At 53.3% G+C, this 19,534-nt stretch overlaps 2 protein-coding genes, 5 non-coding genes and 1 pseudogene across 10 annotated transcripts; all 8 read left to right on the top strand.

Annotated features, from left to right (window-relative positions):
* The first annotated feature begins 1,147 nt into the window (after positions 1-1,147).
* On the top strand, positions 1,148-5,383 carry RPL13A (ribosomal protein L13a). 4 transcript variants are annotated; one of them, XM_007997566.3, is made up of 9 exons: positions 1,185-1,218; positions 1,571-1,636; positions 3,402-3,474; positions 3,790-3,855; positions 4,033-4,134; positions 4,336-4,421; positions 4,599-4,658; positions 4,967-5,089; positions 5,271-5,383. In XM_007997566.3, exons 5-9 carry the CDS (start codon positions 4,062-4,064, stop codon positions 5,355-5,357), a joined length of 429 nt encoding a protein of 142 aa, XP_007995757.1. In that variant the 5' UTR covers positions 1,185-1,218; positions 1,571-1,636; positions 3,402-3,474; positions 3,790-3,855; positions 4,033-4,061; the 3' UTR covers positions 5,358-5,383. The 4 variants fall into 4 exon arrangements, with proteins under 4 accessions (XP_007995756.2, XP_072872293.1, XP_007995757.1 ...); XM_007997565.3 differs by lacking the exon at positions 1,571-1,636 and having other exon boundaries at positions 1,148-1,218; XM_073016192.1 differs by lacking the exon at positions 1,571-1,636 and having other exon boundaries at positions 1,182-1,218; positions 3,402-3,464.
* LOC119621813 (small nucleolar RNA Z195/SNORD33/SNORD32 family) lies at positions 3,522-3,605 on the top strand. Its single transcript, XR_005238413.2, has one exon. It is a non-coding gene; the product is annotated as a small nucleolar RNA Z195/SNORD33/SNORD32 family (small nucleolar RNA).
* LOC119621812 (small nucleolar RNA Z195/SNORD33/SNORD32 family) lies at positions 4,173-4,257 on the top strand. The gene has a single exon (XR_005238412.1). It is a non-coding gene; the product is annotated as a small nucleolar RNA Z195/SNORD33/SNORD32 family (small nucleolar RNA).
* Positions 4,464-4,534, top strand: LOC119621814 (small nucleolar RNA SNORD34). The gene has a single exon (XR_005238414.1). It is a non-coding gene; the product is annotated as a small nucleolar RNA SNORD34 (small nucleolar RNA).
* On the top strand, positions 4,734-4,819 carry LOC119621817 (small nucleolar RNA SNORD35). The gene has a single exon (XR_005238416.1). It is a non-coding gene; the product is annotated as a small nucleolar RNA SNORD35 (small nucleolar RNA).
* A 5,482-nt stretch (positions 5,384-10,865) lies between the features above and the next one.
* On the top strand, positions 10,866-14,519 carry RPS11 (ribosomal protein S11). The gene is made up of 5 exons (XM_007997567.3): positions 10,866-11,290; positions 12,012-12,143; positions 12,342-12,417; positions 12,744-12,873; positions 14,342-14,519. The coding sequence occupies exons 1-5, from the start codon at positions 11,276-11,278 to the stop codon at positions 14,463-14,465; spliced, it is 477 nt and encodes a 158-aa protein (XP_007995758.1). The 5' UTR covers positions 10,866-11,275; the 3' UTR covers positions 14,466-14,519.
* LOC119621816 (small nucleolar RNA SNORD35) lies at positions 12,546-12,633 on the top strand. The gene has a single exon (XR_005238415.1). It is a non-coding gene; the product is annotated as a small nucleolar RNA SNORD35 (small nucleolar RNA).
* A 94-nt stretch (positions 14,520-14,613) lies between the features above and the next one.
* On the top strand, positions 14,614-17,868 carry LOC140711825 (uncharacterized; annotated as a pseudogene).
* The last annotated feature ends 1,666 nt before the right edge of the window (positions 17,869-19,534 follow it).

The raw sequence follows: 19,534 nt of genomic DNA, 5'->3' as shown, positions 1-19,534 counted from the left end.
GCCCGGATTTGAGTCAGAACCAGCCCAGTCGCCCCAGGTCTCCTAGGCTATGGACGAGAAGACAAGGGACTCAGCGAGCCTGGGTGCAGGATGCCATAGGCTCCTAAGGAGATAGCACAGAGGCAGTGTGAGAGCCCGCGGAGGGCAGCTCACCCAGGTTGGAGGCTTTCCAGAGCCAAAGGGCATTGCGATGGTGACAAACCAGATTTGGAGGGGTTGGGGAGGGCATCCTGGGCAAGGGACCCAACTGAAGCAAAGGCCGACAGTCCAGAAAGTGAGAAGTTCCTCTGAGGAACGCTCAGCGGATTAGTGCAGCCAGGCATCTAGAAGCCATTCCTTCATCCACTCTTAGAGCCCCTGGAGAAGACCACCTCCACCTGTTTTACAGAAGGAGAAACTGATGCCCGGATAAGGCCAGGGGTTTGTCCAGGTCAGAGTGAAGTCGACCAGACACAAGAATCCAAATCTCCAAGCCTAGAATGGGCAGGACGCCGGGGCTCACGCCGCTAATCCCAGCACTTTGGGAGGCTGAAACGGGAGGATCGCTTGAGCCCAGGAATTCGAGACCAGCCTGGCCAAACATGTCAAGACTCCCCCCAAGCCCGGGCCACAACAACAACAACAAAAATAAATAAATATATATATATCCCTTGAGCCCGGGAAGTCGAGGCTGCGGTGAGCCAGGATCGCCCCACTGCACTCCGGCCTGGACGACAGAGCGACATCCTGTCTCAGAAAATAAAGTAAGCCTGAACTGAGCGCGGAAGGGCGGGCCTGGCGGGTCTGGTCTCCCCCTGCGGGCCACCAGAAGTCCTGCAGCCTTCAGTCGCTTGAAAGGGTAATGCCGCTTCCCCTCACAAACATGGCGGACAGGGCGTCTGAACAAGATGAACAGCCTCTCAAAAACATGGCCGCCGAGGCTGGACGGCAGCGCCCCAGCAGCACCGCCTCCACGCCCCACGTGATCTCTCGCAGGGCACAGAACGAAATGCGGAGGGTCCAACCGGAAGAATGTCCGGATTGGACATTCGGAAGAGGACCCGCCTTCCCTGGGGAATCTCTGCGCACGCGCAGAACGCTTTGACCAATGAAAACACAGAAAGCTGTTCGCGCAGTCCGCGTTGCGTCACTTCTGCCGCCCCTGTTTCAAGGGATAAGAAACCCTGCGACAAGACCTCCTCCTTTCCCAGGCGGTTGCCGAAGATGGCGGAGGTGCAGGTGCGGGCTCCGCGCGGGCCGGGGCGGCACGGGGTCGCACGGGGCCGGGTGGGATCCAGGCCGGAATGGGGTCGCACCCTCTCTGTCCTCCTGCATGTTTTGTGGAGCTTAACGTCCACAATTAAGCAAAATGGAAGTCTTTTGGGATAAGGGGCATCTGTAGGAAATGCCGCGGCTCTCATTAGGCCTAGGGTTGGCTACAATGCGGCATTTCCTTCTCGAGGTGAGGGTGACGGAGCTTTCAGGACAGGACAGGTATTTTACAACTAGACTTCGCTTACCTTGAACTCGGGTAGTGGCTGGGGTCCCTGGGGTCGAGTCTTGACCGAATTGGACCTTTGTGTGCCCTCAGCGATGAGGAACGCGCGGAAGTGTGACCGGGCGGTGTCGGGGCAATGAGTTTTGGCCAAAATGGAAGGTATTTTCATCCCGCCCAGTGCGCGGGCTACTTTGATCTCACGTGGAGGTGTTAATCGGGGTCTCCTGGCGCTCCGGTTGTTTTAATTCTCAATGCCTTTCTGCGGGGGGTCGAGAGAGCTGTTGGCTGCCGGATACTCAGGAATGAACTCGTTTTCCCTGGTTTTGGGGATTGACGATTGTCCTGAGGCGTGTTACTGGAACTCGAGAGCTGTGATGAATGTTTCCACAAGGTTGGAACATCTTTAGGGCTTGCAGACACCTAGGGGCCCTTTCCCTGGCTCCTGGTGTAGCTACTTAAGTATAAAGAAGGGGTTGGCCCTGGAAAGGTTTTTTGTCTGTGGTTGGGGCGGGGGCGGACATTGCAGAGCCAGGCCAATTTAGGCAGGTTGTGTTCACCAAGCATGTGTCTTTGTGCCCAGCATAGTTTGCAATGATTTGCGTAGTTCGCCTGACGATATTCTCGAGGTAGATAGGGTATCCTCCTTTTACAGAGGAGGAAATTAAAGCTTGGTGATTGGTGATTTTTGGCCAAGGTCACGACTTCAGGAAGTCTGTTTGGATTTAGATTCTTTGTACCAACGCTTACAAAGCCTGTGTAATAACAAGTGTGTGCTTCATGCTTTTGCATTAAAACAATGAGGATTTCTACTCTTTTAGTTATTTTCTGAGACGGAGTCTCACTGTGACGCCCAGGCTGGAGTGGAATGGTGTGATCTTGGGATCATTGCAACCTCTGCTTCCTGAGTTCAAGTGATTCTCCTGCCTCAGCCTCCCGAGTAGCTGGGACTGCAGGGGCCCGCCACGATGCTCAGCTGATTTTTGTGTTTTTAGTAGAGACAGGGTTTCACCCTATTCACCAGGATGGTCTCGAACTCCTGACCTCAAGTGATCTGCCCGCCTAGGCCTCTCAAAATGCTGGGATTACAGGCGTGAGCCCCCGCGCCCGGCCAGGATTTCTGCTCTGGAGGAAGCTGAGGTTTGGTATCTGAGCAGTTTACCCGGGAAAGAGAGTGACTCTATAGCAGAGCTAGCATGGACTTTTGACTACCTAATCTTATCCCACCTGAAATTCGGTTTTCTTCCAATTTAAATTCGTGGTAGGAAGACCCTATACCTTAGAAGAGAATTAGATTGTGTTATCCTACAATTGATTGGCCACGGTGGCTCAAGCCTGTAACCCCAGCATTTTGGAAGGCTGAGGCAGGCGGATCACTTGAGCCAGGAGTACAAGAGCAGCCTAGGCAACGTAACAAAACCCTGACTCAACAAAAGTACAAAAATTTGCTGCGTGTGGTGGTGTGTGCCTGTAGTCCCAGCTACTCATGAGGCCCAGGTGGGAGGATGGATCCTGGGAGGTCGACAGCCTGGGCAACAGCAAGACCCTGTCTCAAAAACAAATCCTACAGTTTATTAGCTTCAAGGTCTTGTAACTGGATAGTCAGGGGGCAGAGCCTTCCTGGTCTTCATTCAAATCCTGTTGCGTTGCAAAATGCAATCTGAGTGTAAAATCATACTCATAGAAGAAGTGAGATATGAGGGGGTTCAGGCCCCTTACACTGTTCACTCACTGATCCTGAGGCAGCCTTGCTTTCTCAGCCCGTTCCCTCATCGGTAGAGTGGGGCTCTAGTGCATAGTTCCCAGCTCAGATGGCTAGGTGCAAGGCACCTTGCTGGCTGGGCAAAAGAAGGGAATGCTTGCTTGTGAGGACAATCACAGAAAGATTGTCGTTGTCTCTGAGCCCTCTTGCCCTTGTCTCCCACAGGTCCTGGTGCTCGATGGTCGAGGCCATCTCCTGGGCCGCCTGGCGGCCATCGTGGCTAAACAGGTACTGCTGGGTAAGTCGCTGCTCGCGGCCCCCCCCCCCCGTCATGGGCCCCCGCTGGTGGTCGGTGATGAGCAACATTCACCATCTTTCGTTTGAGTCTCACGGCCATGAGATCAACCCCATGCACCGCTCTGAGACCTGCCAGCCACTATTCCCCAGGGTTGGGGACTCCAGGCTCAAGAAGTGCTTTTCTATTAGGCTAGCTTTTCATTTAAACATGAACTTAGCTCTGGCAAGTACTGCGCTGTGTCTGGAGGGTAACTGCACAGGCGGTGGGAGAACCCTCAGGTGGCTCGGCCCTTCCTAACCCTTTCCCTCCTTCTAGGCCGGAAGGTGGTGGTCGTACGCTGCGAAGGCATCAACATTTCTGGCAATTTCTACAGAAATAAGTGTAAGTTAAGGCCTGGGAGGAGCACTGGAGAGGGTCTCCCAATGGGGTGTTGAGACTCTGAAAGCAATTCCAGTCGTGTTGGGAGAGACTGCTTGGGGTTTCTGAGAAAGCCCTTGGAAGTGGGGTTTTGGGGGTGCTGGTAGACCGGGTGGGCCTCACACTCTCCCCTCTCCCTAGTGAAGTACCTGGCTTTCCTCCGCAAGCGGATGAACACCAACCCTTCCCGAGGCCCCTACCACTTCCGGGCCCCCAGCCGCATCTTCTGGCGGACGGTGCGAGGTGAGCGGGGCGTGGGGACTGCAGGTGGTGACGGGCAGGCGGCCGGTGATGAGAACTTCTCCCACTCACGTTCGAGTTTCTCGACCATGAGATGACTCCACATGCACTACCATCTGAGGCCACCCGTGGGCCCACTTCAGTGGGGAGGGTGGGCGTCCTTATGAGCCTCTCTAACCGGGCCTGCTATCCGTCACCCAACAGGCATGCTGCCTCACAAGACCAAGCGAGGCCAGGCTGCCCTGGACCGCCTCAAGGTGTTTGACGGCATCCCACCGCCCTATGACAAGGTGAGCTGTGCCAACTCCCCCACAAGGCAGCAACCTTGCCTGTGGCGTCTGTGATGTTCCTCAGTTACCTACATTGTTTGATCCTCATGAAAGCAGCACTGGCTGAGACGCCTGCCCAGCCAACCCCCTTCCCTCTCTGTCCCTCCAGGGCTCTAAGCCCCTCTCTTTCTTTAACAGAAAAAGCGGATGGTGGTTCCTGCTGCCCTCAAGGTTGTGCGTCTGAAGCCTACAAGAAAGGTGAGTCCCAGCTTACGCTGCACCGTCTAGTTTGGGGATTTCAGGCCTGCTGAGGGACCCTGGGGCCTGGAGCCTGGCAGATGATGTCCTTATCTCACGATGGTCTGCGGATGTCCCTGCGGGAATGGCGACAATGCCGACGGCTTAGCTGATGCCAGGAGGGTAGGGTGGGTGCTTTTCTAACAGGCCTGCAGGGAGTAGCTGCGTTGTATCCCCAGCTGTCAGTCACCTCCCAGCTCTCACCAGCTCTGGCTCCTCAGGGTGTGGGGGCTTATATGTCCTTACAACTTCGTATCTTCCACCCCCAGTTTGCCTATCTGGGGCGCCTGGCTCACGAGGTTGGCTGGAAGTACCAGGCAGTGACAGCCACCTTGGAGGAGAAGAGGAAAGAGAAAGCCAAGATCCACTACAGGAAGAAGAAGCAGCTCATGGTGAGGACAGGCTGGTGCTGAGGGGGCCTCTCACTCGTGGATGGGCCTGACAGGTGCTGTCTTGCCCACAGAGGACTCTTAACTGGCAAAGGACCAGCCGGGGTTGGGGTGGGATGGAGTCGGTGTAATGAGGGCAGTCAAACCCCTCCTGACCACCACCACCTGCACTTATTCTTGGCAGAGGCTACGGAAACAGGCCGAGAAGAACGTGGAGAAGAAAATTGACAAATACACACAGGTCCTTAAGACCCACGGACTCCTGGTCTGAGCCCAATAAAGACTGTTAATTCCTCATGCGTGGCCTGCCCTTCCTCCATCGTCGCCCTGGAATGTGCGGGACCCAGGGGCAGCAGTAGTCCAGGTGCCACAGGCGGCCGGGGACATAGGAAGCTGGGAGCAAGGAAAGGGTCTTAGTCACTGCCTCCCGAGGTTGCTTGAAAGCACTCAGAGAATTGTGCAGCTGTCATTTATCTATGACCAATAGGAAGAGCAACCAGTTACTGTTAGCGAAAGGGAGCCAGAAGATGGGCTGGAGGGCCCGACCTTGTGAGTGGGGCATCTGTTGGACTTTCCACCTGGTCATATACTCTGCAGCTGTTAGAATGTGCAAGCACTTGGGAACAGCATGAGCTTGCTGTTGTACACAGGGTATTTCTAGAAGCAGAAATAGACTGGGAAGATGCGCAACCAAGGGGTTACAGGCATCGCCGTGCTCCTCACCTGTATTTTGTAATGATAAATAAATTGATTTTAAAGAAATCTGGCGTCTTTGCACTGTGTCTGCTGTGGAGGCAGGCCCCTGGCAAACGGGGGGTGAGGAGCTTGAAGAGGGTAGAACAGGCTGTGCTAATAAACAAAAAAATAATTGTAGGCCGGGCGCGGTGGCTCAAGCCTGTAATCCCAGCACTTTGGGAGGCCGAGATGGGTGGATCACGAGGTCAGGAGATCGAGACCATCCTAGCTAACACGGTGAAACCCCATCTCTACTAAAAATACAAAAAAATTAGCCGGGCGTGGTGGCAAGCGCCTGTAGTCCCAGCTACTCGGGAGGCTGAGGCAGGAGAATGGCGTGAACCCAGGAGGCGGAGCTTGCAGTGAGCCGAGATAGTGCCACTGCACTCCAGCCTGGGCAACAGAGCAAGACTCCGCCTCAAAAAAAAAAAAAAATTGTGACTTGCCCTAAATTGAATTATCCTTTATATACACCATTTACAAACCAAGTAATTGTGGTTGGCAGTACCTGGTGCTTTCCAGTTAATGTAAAACTCATTCTAATTCAGCTGCAAAGTAAGGACCCATCCCCCACTGCCAGGCTGATGTAGTCCCAGCAGTCTGTAGAAACAAGCATTTTGCAAATGATAAGCACTGGAATAACATAATGCTAGGCTTTATGCACGAAACCCATTAGGTCTGCCAGTCTGAATCCTGGAAAGGGCATTGATACGGAGCATTTAGTACTTGGTAGCAATTTAATAAAATGTCCCAGGTCAAAGCTTGCTGGGGTGGGCCCCATTCCCATTTTACTGATGTCCAGCAGTCAGGTCACGTAATACGTCATACCCAGGACTTCACCACATTCAGCCTAAACACGAAAGAAAGGTAAACATGCCCCGGCCGGGCGCGGTGGCTCAAGCCTGTAATCCCAGCACTTTGGGAGGCCGAGATGGGCGGATCACGAGGTCAGGAGATCGAGACCATCCTGGCTAACACGGTGAAACCCCGTCTCTACTAAAAAATACAAAAAAAACTAGCCGGGCGAGGTGGCGGGCGCCTGTAGTCCCAGCTACTCGGGAGGCTGAGGCAGGAGAATGGCGGGAACCCGGGAGGCGGAGTTTGCAGTGAGCTGAGATCCGGCCACTGCACTCCAGCCTGGGCGACAGAGCGAGACTCCGTCTCAAAAAAAAAAAAAAAAAAAAAAAGGTAAACATGCTGTGAAGTAAAGGAAGCTAGATTCATGCTGTCTGTCCTTGGCAACTGGATGCCAAGACTCAGGGATAACCCTTTGGTAGTTGTATACTACATGTACAACATAACCCCGGAGAAAGATGAGCGGACAGTGCTATGCTGACAGATTTTAACTTGCCACACCATTCCATCGTGGGCTTATTAACCTTTCCAGAAAAATCTGAGGAACCACAGTGGCTTGTGTTTTCCCTGAGAATCAGTGAACATGGGTGGTGCCTACCCCTGCCAGAGTCCCCACATGGGTTCCCGTTCACCAGCAAAGCCTGCTCCAGGAATACTCAGACTTAAAACATAATCTTTTTCTTTGTTTTTTGAGACGGAGTCTTGCTCTGTCGCCCAGGCTGGAGTGCAGCGGGGCAAGCTCCGCCACCTCCCGCCACCATTCTCCTGCCTCAGCCTCCCTAGAAGCTGGGACTACAGGCGCCCGCCACCACGCCCGGCTAATTTTTTTGTATTTTCGGTAGAGATAGTTTCACCGTGTCTCTTTCAGTTTCACCGTGTTCACCAGGATGGTCTCTATCAGCTGACCTCGTGATCCGCCCGCCTCGGCCTCCCAAAGTGCTGGGATTACAGGCATGAGCCACCGCCCCCTGCTTTAAAGCATAATCTAGCCGGGCGCGGTGGCTCAAGCCTGTAATCCCAGCACTTTGGGAGGCCGAGACGGGCGGATCACGAGGTCAGGAGATCGAGACCATCCTGGCTAACACGGTGAAACCCCGTCTCTACTAAAAAATACAAAAAATTAGCCGGGCGAGGTGGCGGGCGCCTGTAGTCCCAGCTACTCGGGAGGCTGAGGCAGGAGAATGGCATGAACCCGGGAGGCGGAGCTTGCAGTGAGCCAAGATCGCGCCACTGCACTCCAGCCTGGGCGACAGAGTGAGACTTCGGCCCAAAAAAAAAAAAAAAAAAAAAAATTAGCCAGGCATGGTTGGCATATGCCTGTGGTCCCAGCTACTCAAGAGGCTGAGGCGGGAAGATCCCTTGAGCCCAAGAATTCAAGACCAGTCTGGGCAATACAGACAGACCCCATATCTACCAAAAATATTAAGCTGAACATGTTGGTGGGTGCCTGTGGTTCCAGCTACTTGGGATTCTGAGGTGGGAGGATTGCTTGAGTCAGGGAGGTTGAGGCTGTAGTGAGATGTGATCACACTACTGCACTAGAGCTTGGTCAACAGAGTGAGATGAGATCCTGTTTAAAATTAAATAAATACGGCCAGGCACAGTGGCTCACACTTATAATCCCAGCACTTTGGGAGGCCGCGGCAGGTGGATCACTTGAGGTCAGGAGTTGGAGACAAGCCTGGCCAACATGGCGAAACCCCATCTCTATTAAAAATACAAAATATTAGGCATGGTGGCGCATGCCTGTAATCCCAACTGCTCTGGAGGCTGAAGCAGGAGAATCACTTGAACCCAGGAGGCGGAAGTTGCACTGAGTCGAGATTGTGCCACTGCACTCCAGCCTGGGCCAGAGCGAGACTCCATCTCAAAAATAAAATAAAATAAAAATAAAAAAGCACCAAGACTTTTGAGATAACACACACATACACACACACACACACAGAGAAAACCTCTGTCTATAACAGCACTGTCCAGCAAAACTTGGTTTTTTGTTGTTTTTTTTTTTTTTTTTTTTTTTTTGGGAGATGGAGTCTCACTCTGTCACCCAGGCTGGAGTGCAGTGGCATGATCTCAGCTCACTGCAACCTCTGCCTCCCGGATTCCAATGATTCTCCTACCTCAGCCTCCCAAGTAGCTGGGACTACAGGTTCGTGCTACCACGCCCGGCTAATTTTTATATTTTTAGTAGAGACGGGGTTTCACCATGTTGGCCAGACTGGTCTCGAACTCCTGACCTCGTGATCCGCCCACTTCGGCCTCCCAAAACCACCACACCCGGCCTCGATTTTTTTTGAGACGGAGTCTCCCTCAGTCGCCCAGGCTGGAGTGCCGTGGCACGATCTCGGCTCACTGCAAGCTCCGCCTCCCAGGTTCACGTCATTCTCCTGCCTCAGCCTCTCAGGTAGCTGGGACTACAGGCGCCCGCCACCTCGCCCGGCTAATTGTTTTTGCATTTTTAGTAGAGAAGGGGCTTCACTGTTTTAGCCAGGATGGTCTCGATCTCCTGACCTCGTGATCCGCCCGCCTCGGCCTCCCAAAGTGCTGGGATTACAGGTGTGAGCCAGCACGCCCGGCCTTTTAAAAAAAATTATTATTAAAATGTTCTATAGCTGCACTAAATGATAGACAATACACAAGCCACTGACCCCACCTGTGGGTACTGAGCACTTAAATATGAATAGAGGAGGCTGGGTGCCGTCTCACACGTGTTCCCAGAACTTTCGGGGGCCGAGGCCAGAGAATCACTAGTTCGAGACCAATCTGGGTAACATGGCGAGACCTTGTCTCTACTAAAAATAAATTAGCTGGGCATGGTGACACACACATGTAGTCCCAGCTACTTGGGAGGCTGAGTTGGGAGGACTACCTGACGCTGGGGAGGTCGAGGTTGCAGTTAGCTATGATTGAGCCACTGCACTCTAACCTGGGCGACAGAGAGAGACCCTAGGGAGTCTCTAAAAATACATAAAATACTGTCATTATTCAGCTATAGACATGCGCTGTTCAACACAGCAGCCTTTAGCCCCATGTGGCTATTTAGATATAACACAGTCAAATTTAAAATTTTAGGTCCTCGGCTGGGTGCGGTGGCTCATGCCTGTAATCCCAGCACTTTCGGAGGCTGAGGCGGGTGGATCACCTGAAGCCATGAGTTCGAGACCAGCCTGGCCAACATAGCAAAACCCCATCTCTACTAAAAATACAAAAATTAGGCCGGGCGCGGTGGCTCAAGCCTGTAATCCCAGCACTTTGGGAGGCCGAGACGGGCGGATCACAAGATCAGGAGATCGAGACCATCCTGGCTAACACGGTGAAACCCCGTCTCCACTGAAATATACAAAAAATTAGCCGGGCGTGGTGGCGGGCGCCTGTAGTCCCAGCTACTCAGGAGGCTGAGGCAGGAGAATGGCGTGAACCCGGGAGGCGGAGCTTGCAGTGAGTCGAGATCGCGCCACTGCACTCCAGTCTGGGCGACAGAGTGAGACTCCGTCTCAAAAAAAAAAAAAAAAAAATACAAAAATTAGCCCGGCGTGGTGGCGCGTGCCTGTAATCCTAGCTACTCAAGAAGCTGAGGCAGGAGAATCGCTTGAATCCAGGAGGCGGAGGTTGCAGTGAGCTCATATCGCGCCACTGCACTCCATCCTGGGTAACACGGCAAGGCTCCATCTAAAAAAACAAAAACAAAAACAAAAACAAAAATTAGGTCCTGAGTCATAAAAGTCACGTTTCGAGTGCCAGTCACTACCGTATCCACCAGCGCAGATATAGAAAATTTCCATCACATAAAGTTCTACTAGACGATCCTGTTATCGACAGAAAACCAGCAGAAGGATCACTCCACCCCAACCCCGGCATCAATTAAATCACCGTCTGCGGACGAAATGAGGAGAGTAGCTTGCTTTCTCTTTTTTTTTTTTTTTTTTCTTTTTTTTGAATCGGGCTCGCTCCGTCGCCCAGGCTGGAATGCAGTGGCGCAATCATAGCTCACTGCAGCCATGACCTCCCCGGCTCAAGCGATCCTCCTGCCTCGACCTCCCAAAGTGTTGGGACTACAGGCGCGGCCACTGCACTCGGCGAGAGTAACTTTCATTGCACTTCTGAAAGCTCGTGGGCAGCTCCTGCCCCTAACAAAGATGGCGACACCGCCACACATGCTCCTAGCACTCTCCGGCGGCCTGCCCTTCAAAAAGATGGCCGCCGCCTCATCCAGTTTGAAGGCCGAACGAACACAGCCACGCGGTATCCAAATCCTACGGGAGCCTACGCCGCGCAGAAACAGGACGGACTCCGTACGACTCTCGCGATAATACGGGCGGGCTGAAGGCTGGTCACATCTTACCAGCCTGAATAATCGCGCTCGGCGCCGTGGGGCCTAAGACTCTCGCGAGACAGTATCCACCACTTCCCGCCCGTCAGTACTTCACGGTCCCCGAATCGTCTGCTGGTTGAAGTGCAGCCTGTCAATCAGAGTCGCGCTCGAGGCCCCGCCCAAGGCCGTGTACGCCGCTCCTTACGTAACTTCCTCTCCAGCCCCTGCGTAGTCGATAAGGAAACCCGGACGCCCCTGCAACTTTCTTTTTTCAGGCGGCCAGGAAGATGGCGGACATTCAGGTGCGGGCTCCAGGCTTGGTGTCAGGCTGCGGGGTCCGCCCTGGCCTTCAGGGGCGCATCCGGGAGGGCAGAGCCGGGCGCCCAAGTTCGGGGGTTAATTCCGGGCGTCTGTGATTATTTTCTTCAGATTAGCTGGGGCGGAGGGCGCATGCTTTTGCCTGTTTCTAGACGAGTGCTTCCTAATTCCTGGGGGCTCCGGGCGTTAATGGAGGCTCAAGCGTTTTAGGACTTATCTTCTTAAAAACCAAGTTTAAGAAGGTTTCCTTGGAGTTTTCCGGTCTTAAGGGTTAATTCTGTGGAAAAGGACTCCTAAGGGCGAATCCAAGGAGCCTGCCGTTTGGTATTTAATTCTGAGTCTTTATGTACTACATAAGGAGTGAATCCTGGGTGGGCGACCTTGGGTCTTGGAGAGTGATCCTCGCTGAAAGATGTCCAGGGTGTGAGAGGGGTGGTCCTGGTTGAGAGGATGAATTTTGCAAGCCCTGGGAGGCCTTCTGGAGTATATAAATTGAAATAACCTCGGGCTTAGATCTGAGGATGAATTACAGGTAAGGTCGGGGTGGTCGTGTCTTAGAGGGTGATTCTGGGGCACCAGGCCTTGGAGGCCAGCGCTTTGCAAGTAAATGTAGAGAATGGGGTCTGGGAGGTTCTGGGAAGGTCTCTAGGGCTGGTTGTTGCCGGCTTCAAACTTAGCAGCTCATCAGTTTTCTCACACCTCTAGACAGAGCGTGCCTACCAAAAGCAGCCGACCATCTTTCAAAACAAGAAGAGGGTCCTGCTGGGAGAAACTGGCAAGGAGAAGCTCCCGCGGTACTACAAGAACATCGGTCTGGGCTTCAAGACACCCAAAGAGGTGCGGGGAACCTCAGAAGAAAGAAGGGGACCCTGCCGTCCCTGCACGTGTGTCTACATCGAGTTGCACTGCCCATGTCTGAGTGGCTGGTCCCGGGGCTGATGGGAATTGTAGTTCGCTTCCCTGGGGCCACGCCCCCGGCTCTTTTCAGGAACCGCCTGCCCCAGGCTGACTCCTTTCTCTTTCCTATCCGTTCAGGCTATTGAGGGCACTTACATCGACAAGAAATGCCCCTTCACTGGTAATGTCTCCATTCGAGGGCGGATCCTCTCTGGTAAGTGCGGGAGTTCTTGGTGTCTGGGGCCTGAAATACTGAAAGAAGAGGCTTGGGGCCCAGACTCCTGGGTCCTGGGTGAGAGAGGTGGTTGGGAATGCAAACTTGTGGGTACAGGCAGGGGCATTGGCAGATGATGTCGGTTTTCACGATGGTCTTCAGATGCCCACGTGGGCACTGCTGAGAAAGCCACTTGGTTAAAACTGATGCCGGAAACAGGGCTTTTTGGGATTCCTGTTCAGCTGCTGCTGACTTCCAGCATGCCCCAGGTTACCCATGGCCCTCTTTCCCATGGGACTTGACCTAGGATCTGCCCCTGCTCCTAGGTGTGGTGACGAAGATGAAGATGCAGAGGACCATTGTCATCCGCCGAGACTACCTGCACTACATCCGCAAGTACAACCGCTTCGAGAAGCGCCACAAGAACATGTCTGTGCACCTGTCCCCCTGCTTCAGGTGAGCACAGTGGCCCATCAGGTTGCTCAGACCACACTCTCGCAGCCTTCAGATTCCAGCTCAGGCCAATTTAAGGCCAACTGAGGGAGTGGGTGACTGAGGTGGCATCTCTGGGAAGCCCCAGAGTCTCAGGATTTTTATATTATATGTTCTTCAGAATCAAAGTGTTCCACAGGTTGAATATCTCTGTCTGAAACGCTTGGGACCAGATTTTGGAATGTTCTCATATGCATAATGAGATGTTTTGGGGATGTGACATATGACATAGGTCTAAACACGAAGCTCATTTGTTTCATGTCCATCTTATTCACACAGCCTGAAAGTAATCTTACGCAGTACATTTTATAATTGTGTGTGTGAAACAAAGTTTGCATACATTGAACCATGGGAAAGCAAAGGTGTGCTGGTACGCAAAAAGTGTCTGATTTTAGCTAGGCACCGGGCTCAAGCCAGTAATCCTAGCACTGTAGGAGGCTGAGGCAGGAGGATCCCTTGAGCCCAGGAGTTTGAGATCAGCCTGGGGACATGGCAAAACCCTCTACAGAAAATACAAAAGTTTGCCAGGTGTGGTAGCATGTGCCTGTAGTCTCAGGTCCTCAGGAGGCTGGGGTGGGAGGATTGCTTGAGCCCAGAAAGTGGAGGCTGCAGTGAGCCGAGATGGCACCACTACTCTCCAGCCTGGGCAACAGAGTAAGACCCTGTCTCTCTCAGACACACACACAAAATTCAGATTTTGCAGCATTTCAATGAGTTTTTGGATTGGGGTGCTGAACCTGTAATAGACAGGTGCCTTGGAACCAAAAGGTTACACCACATGGGAACCTCAGAAATGTTGGAATTAAACGTTTGTTCATTCCCTCAGCATGTTTTATTTAGAGCTTATCACGTGCCAGGTTTGGTGTGAGATGCTGGGGGTTCAGTGGTGAGCCAGGGACAAAGTCCTGCTTCCTCAGAGGGCACCTTCAGGCAGGGTGGGTGCCAGATGTCAGCCAGGTACAATGAGGGTGGGGATGTGGGCAGCTGATAATGGTGGACCTCTGGGCGGGAGGATCTTGGGAGCAAGGTGAAAAGTCCTGTGGGCAGGGAGGAGGGTGGCCTGAACTGATGCTGAGCGATAAGGGGCCTGTGGTCGTGGGTGCTACAGGATCCCCCTGCTGCTCTGCTGGAGTGGGGTGGTGAGGAGGCCACTGACAACCTGGGGGCCTCCAGTTTGGTTGTGAAATGGAGCTCGTCCACCCCAGCAGTCCTCAGAAGGGTGGTCGCCTGCTCTGTGTACAGCGTTGAGCTTGGTACTTGGCACAAAGTTTGTACCAAAGAATGAGAGGGAGGTTGAATTGGCAAATAGATCTTGGTTGGGGTTTGGTGGAGCCAAAGCAGAGAGCCTTCAGCCTGGCGAAGGGGAGGGAGGGCCTCCTGGAGTCCGCCGGGGTAGCCCCTCCTGAGGACATGGCCCTACCTGCCTCCACAGGGACGTCCAGATCGGTGACATCGTCACAGTGGGTGAGTGTCGGCCCCTGAGCAAGACAGTGCGCTTCAATGTGCTCAAGGTCACCAAGGCTGCCGGCACCAAGAAGCAGTTCCAGAAGTTCTGAGTCTGGACATCGGCCCGCTCCCCACAATGAAATAAAGTTATTTTCTCATTCCCAGGCCAGACTTGGGATCTCTGTGCCTTTACCAGAGCACTGGGGGGATGGGGGTGTCCCTCGGGGAATTGAGCAAGGCTGCTGTCAGAGAGGCCTCCAGCGTGTGTCTGTGGGTGAGGACAGTGGAGCCTGAGATGCCTGTCTTCCCCTGGGTCTCCTTTTTTGGTCCTTGTCACCTTTTCGGTGTCTGAATAAGGCTGATTACCTGGTGTGCTGTCCTCCCGCCCCCTCCGGTCTCTGGGGAGGAAGTGAGTGAGGGCGGAGGCCCCTGGGTCCTCCAGGCCCTAGTCTGTCTCTTTCCTGACCACCTCGGGTGGGGAGGAGGGGAAGCTGCAGCCCGCCTGCTGTGGGCATGGACTCACCCAAGTAGAGTGCGACGTGCTGAGTCTGTTGTCTGGCTGTGAACTGTAAAGCTCTTGAGTTCAGCCTAGGCCTCCTATCCCTGCTTATAGCCAAGGAGGGGGCCCCATGCACCCACCACCCACTACTAGTTGGGCACCATGCCTATTTGCATATGAGGAAAGTCACCTGGGAGAGGCCAAGTCCTCCACCTGGAGTCCCAGTGAGTAGCTGAGTTCCAGATCTCAGATTCTAGAAACTTCCTTTGCACCGGCTGCCTCAAAATCGAAGTAAGGAGATTGGTGGTGTGGGCAAGTGGCATCATGACGCTGCCCTGGAGCCCGCCCAGTGGCACCGGGGCCCAGGCTGCTGGGAAGGGAGTGAGTAGGAAGCGCCTGGAGATGGCCCAACACCCAGAGGCCACAGAGATGGGGGCCTTGGGAGGAACAGGGCAGGACAGACACGGTGGCCCAGGGTTGTGGCATATGGGGAGGAAGGGTTTTGCAGAGCTGGGGAGAGCACAGAGACCACCGGGAGAGGCAGGTACGATAGAAACAGGTGCACTTTGCGCATCACAGAGGTGGGATGACAGGCGTGGGGTGGGGAGGCAGCAAGGCAGGAGCGCACCAGAGGGTCTGTGGGACCCAAAGGGGAGAGACCTGCATCAAAGCCGCAGCAGAGATGGGGGTACAGGGAAGGGAGGTCTGAATGCCCACTGACCTCACCCCTTCAGGCCTGCCGGTGCCGGGGTCCCCAGGTCCCTGTCCCCCAGGCCTGTACCAGGGTCTGAGCCCAGCACTGGTACAAGGGTTGGGAGACAGGGCCATGGGGAGAGGAGTCGCTGCTGCTGCTGCTGTCTCGCGGGACGCCGCCTCCCTGTGGGCCCAGTCCCTGCCTTATACCCAGGTCCAGGGAGGGCGGGGGTTCCTGCCAGAGGAAGTGGGGCCGCATCAAAGAGGGCAGGAAGGGGCAGGGACAGGTTGGGGGGACGACGCCCTGAGTCGCAGAAACTGCACACCCACCCCACCCTATGCTGGGGGCAGTAGAGATCCAGCAAGGGGCAAAGGGGGAGTGTGGACTCCAGAGGGAGGGGACGGAGACCCAGAGGGGGATGGGAGGTCACGGCCCCCTCCCCTCGGCCGCAGGTGTTTCCGTTCGGGTGGGGCGGCTGTGTTTACAACAACAGCCCAGCTCCCCGGTTTCCTCCTCGATTGTTGGGGCGTCTCCTTGGCACCCCATTGCGTCAGGTTGTGTGCTGGGGTCAGAGTGTGTGCTGGGGAAGGACCTCTGCTGGGCCTGGTGGATGCAAAGACCAAGTTTAAAAGACCCCCTGGAACCCCTCGACAGGCCTTGCACCTGAAGAGTGGGGATAAGGACTATAGGTTCTTTTCATTTTTTAATTTTATTTTGTTTTTGAGGCAGAGTCTTGCTCTGTCGCCCAGGCTGGAGTGCAATGGCACAATCTTGGCTCATCGCAACCTCCGCCTCCCAGGTTAAAGCCATTCTCCTGCCTCCATCTCCTGAGTAGCTGGGTTTACAGATGTGCGCCACCACACCCAGCTAATTTTTAAATTTTTAGTAGAGAAAAATTGTAGTAAATTTTTCACCATGTTGGCCAGGCTAGTCTCAAACTCCTGACCTCATGATCCACCTGTGTTGGCCTCCCAAAGTGCTGGGATTACAGGCGTGAGCCACCATGCCTGGCCAAGAGAAACTATTTCTTAGTCCACATATTCATGTGTCATAGTTCAGGAACAAGTCAGTGACAAACTTCTAGGTAATTCAACCTGAAGAAATTCTTTATATTCCAAGATAATTGCACTCTGAAAGATACCAGCCTTCCGGCCAGATGCAGTGTCTCACGCCTGTAATCCCAGCACTTTGGGAGGCCAAGGTGGGTGGATCACGAGGTCAGGAGTTCAAGACCAGCCTGACCAAGATGGTGAAACCCCGTCTCTACTAAAAATACAAAAATTAGCTGGGCCTGGTGGCAGGCACCTGTAATCCCAGCTACTCCGTAGGTTGAGGCAGGAAAATCACTTGAACCCAGGCAGTAGAAGTTGCAGTGAGCTAAGATCGCACCACTGCACTCCAGTCTGTGCAGCATAGTGAGACTCCATCTCAAAAAAAATAAAAAATAAAATATATATATATATATACACCAGCCTTCCTCATCTCAAAATCTTTCATGGAATCATAATTTCTGTAGAAATCTGCATATGCCTTCTTTTTTGGTTCAGCTACAGCAAACGTATAGAAAGCTGCAGCCCCCAGGGATACCATAATGCTTCAGCAATATGAAGTCACAGATGCTTGGCCAGAAGGCCACACATCTGAAGTTTTGGCAAAACTTCAGAAGCCATGGTGGTTACTGTCCTTGATAACGTACGTCCGCCTCAACACCAGCGTCCTTCCTGATGGGAAAATGGATGGTCGTGAAGGAATTAATGATGTGAAGTTGCCACATTTTCACTGGGCGGACCTTGACCCCTAGGCTTCAGGGCCTCAATAACTGGAAGCAGTAAAGCTGAGCCGGAGGCCCCAGATGCAACAGAGACCCACCAAGGCTCTGTTCCAGCTTCTGGCCCTGCAGCTCCCTAGCCGTGTGTCGCCTTGGAAGAGAGACCCACTCCTCCACCACAGAGCCTCAGTTTCCTAATCTGTTAAATGGCTTCTTGCCTCCCTGCCCTATTGGGAGGATCAATATGCTCATGTGTGCCGGGTCCTGTGGCTCATGGCTGTAATCCCAGCACTTCGGAAGGTCGAGGCAGGCGGATTACTTGAGGTCAGGAGCTTAAGACCACCCTGGCCAGTGTGGCGAAACCATGTCTCTACTAAAAATACAAAAGTTAGCCTGTGTGATAGCGTGCACCTGTAGTCCCAGTTACTCAGGAGGCTGAGGCAGGAGAATCACTTGAACCCGGGAGGTGGAGGTTGCAGTGAGCCGAGATTACACTCCACCTGGGCAACAGAGGGCGACTCAGTCTCAAAAAAAAAAAAAAAAAAAAAAAAATGCTCGTGTGATAATGGGATAGAACTGTCCTGATTAAGTGTACACTGGAAAGTAACAATGCGGGGGGCCCTCAGCCTGCTGTTGGAGAAAGGCCCCATAGTGTCATGTTACAGCATCCCCTGGGGCCCCTTGGTCAGGCTTAAGGACCAGGGCCTCTGGAAGGCAGCCCTTGCTGTAATGGACCCATGGTTTTTGTTTTAATATTTATTGTATGATTGCAGAATCCTGGCTCCATTATAGCAAGCCCTGGTGGTTTGCCACGGGATGTTGAGTCTGTGTTAGCATGTTTCTAGAATATTCTGTCGAATACTTATAGGGGGCCCCAATGGCATTGCCTTTTCACAGGAAAGTTAGCTTTTATAGTACGGTTCTGGGTTTATAATGATAGCAGTCAGGCCAGGTGCTGTGGCTCACACCTGTAATCCCAATACTTAGGGAAGCCAGGGCAGAAGGATCGCTTGAGCCAGGAGTTAGAGACCAGCCTGAGCAACATAGGGAGACTCCTGTCTCTATTAAAACAATAATAATAATAATGATAATTAAGCCAGGCACGGTGGCTCATATCTGTAATCCCAGCACTTTGGGAGGCCAAGGCAGATCACGAGGTCAGGAGTTCGAAACCAGCCTGGTCAATATGGTGAAACTCCATCTCTACTATAAATATTAACATTAGCCAGACGTGGTAGTCCCAGCTATTCAGGAGGCTGAGGCAGGAGAATCGCTTGAACCCAGGAGGCGGAGGTTGCAGTGAGACGAGATCATGCCACTGCACTGTAGCCTGGGTGACAGAGTGAGACCCCATCTCCAAAAAAAAAAAAATTCAGTTGGGTCTGTAGTCCCAGCTATTCGGGAGGCTGAGGCAGGAGGATCACTTAAGCCCAGAGGTCCAAGTCTATAGCAGGCTAGGATGACACCACTGCACTCCAGCCTGGGCGACAGAGCCAGACCCTATCTCAAAGCAAAAACCTAAAAAGACAGGCATCAGACCTACCGTGTGAAAACAGGGCAGGTCTCGGTTATCTTGTATTGCAGCCCTGCGCCTCCGATATTAGAGCCAGATGGGCGTCATTGCTGCAGCCTCCTGTGGGCTATTAGAATACTAAGTAAGACTTTGGGCTCCTGTAACAGGCCCTGCTGATATTATATGGTTGCAATACTCAGTTATATTATAGCCGGCCCATGGCTATATTTATTTATTTATTTATTTATTTATTATTTTTTTTTTTTTTTGAGACGAAGTCTCGCTCTGTCGCCCAGGCTGGAGTGCAGTGGCCGGATCTCAGCTCACTGCAAGCTCCGCCTCCCGGGTTCACGCCATTCTCCTGCCTCAGCCTCCCGAGTAGCTGGGACTACAGGCGCCCGCCACCGCGCCCGGCTAGTTTTTTGTATTTTAGTAGAGACGGGGTTTCACCATGTTAGCCAGGATGGTCTCGATCTCCTGACCTCGTGATCCGCCCGTCTCGGCCTCCCAAAGTGCTAGGATTACAGGCTTGAGCCACCGCGCCCGGCCCCATGGCTATATTTATAACTATATAATATAAAATATGTTATCAGCCAGACGTGGTGGCTCATGCCTGTAATCCCAGCACTTTGGGAGGCTGAGGCGGGCGAATCACAAGGTCAGGAGATCAAGACCATCCTGGCCAACGTGGTGAAACCCTGTTTT

Source organism: Chlorocebus sabaeus, chromosome 6 (genome assembly GCF_047675955.1).
Source record: "Chlorocebus sabaeus isolate Y175 chromosome 6, mChlSab1.0.hap1, whole genome shotgun sequence".
NCBI lineage: Eukaryota > Metazoa > Chordata > Mammalia > Primates > Cercopithecidae > Chlorocebus > Chlorocebus sabaeus.
This window is presented reverse-complemented; position numbering and strand designations above follow the sequence as displayed.

Bases quoted from the DNA above. Each gene is read 5' to 3' on its own strand.
- RPS11 (XM_007997567.3), top strand. The intron at 12,144-12,341 runs GTGCGGGGAACC...CTATCCGTTCAG, and splicing joins GCTTCAAGACACCCAAAGAG to GCTATTGAGGGCACTTACAT. The intron at 12,418-12,743 runs GTAAGTGCGGGA...CCCTGCTCCTAG, and splicing joins TCGAGGGCGGATCCTCTCTG to GTGTGGTGACGAAGATGAAG.
- RPL13A (XM_007997565.3), top strand. The intron at 4,659-4,966 runs GTGAGTCCCAGC...TTCCACCCCCAG, and splicing joins GTCTGAAGCCTACAAGAAAG to TTTGCCTATCTGGGGCGCCT. The intron at 5,090-5,270 runs GTGAGGACAGGC...TATTCTTGGCAG, and splicing joins GGAAGAAGAAGCAGCTCATG to AGGCTACGGAAACAGGCCGA.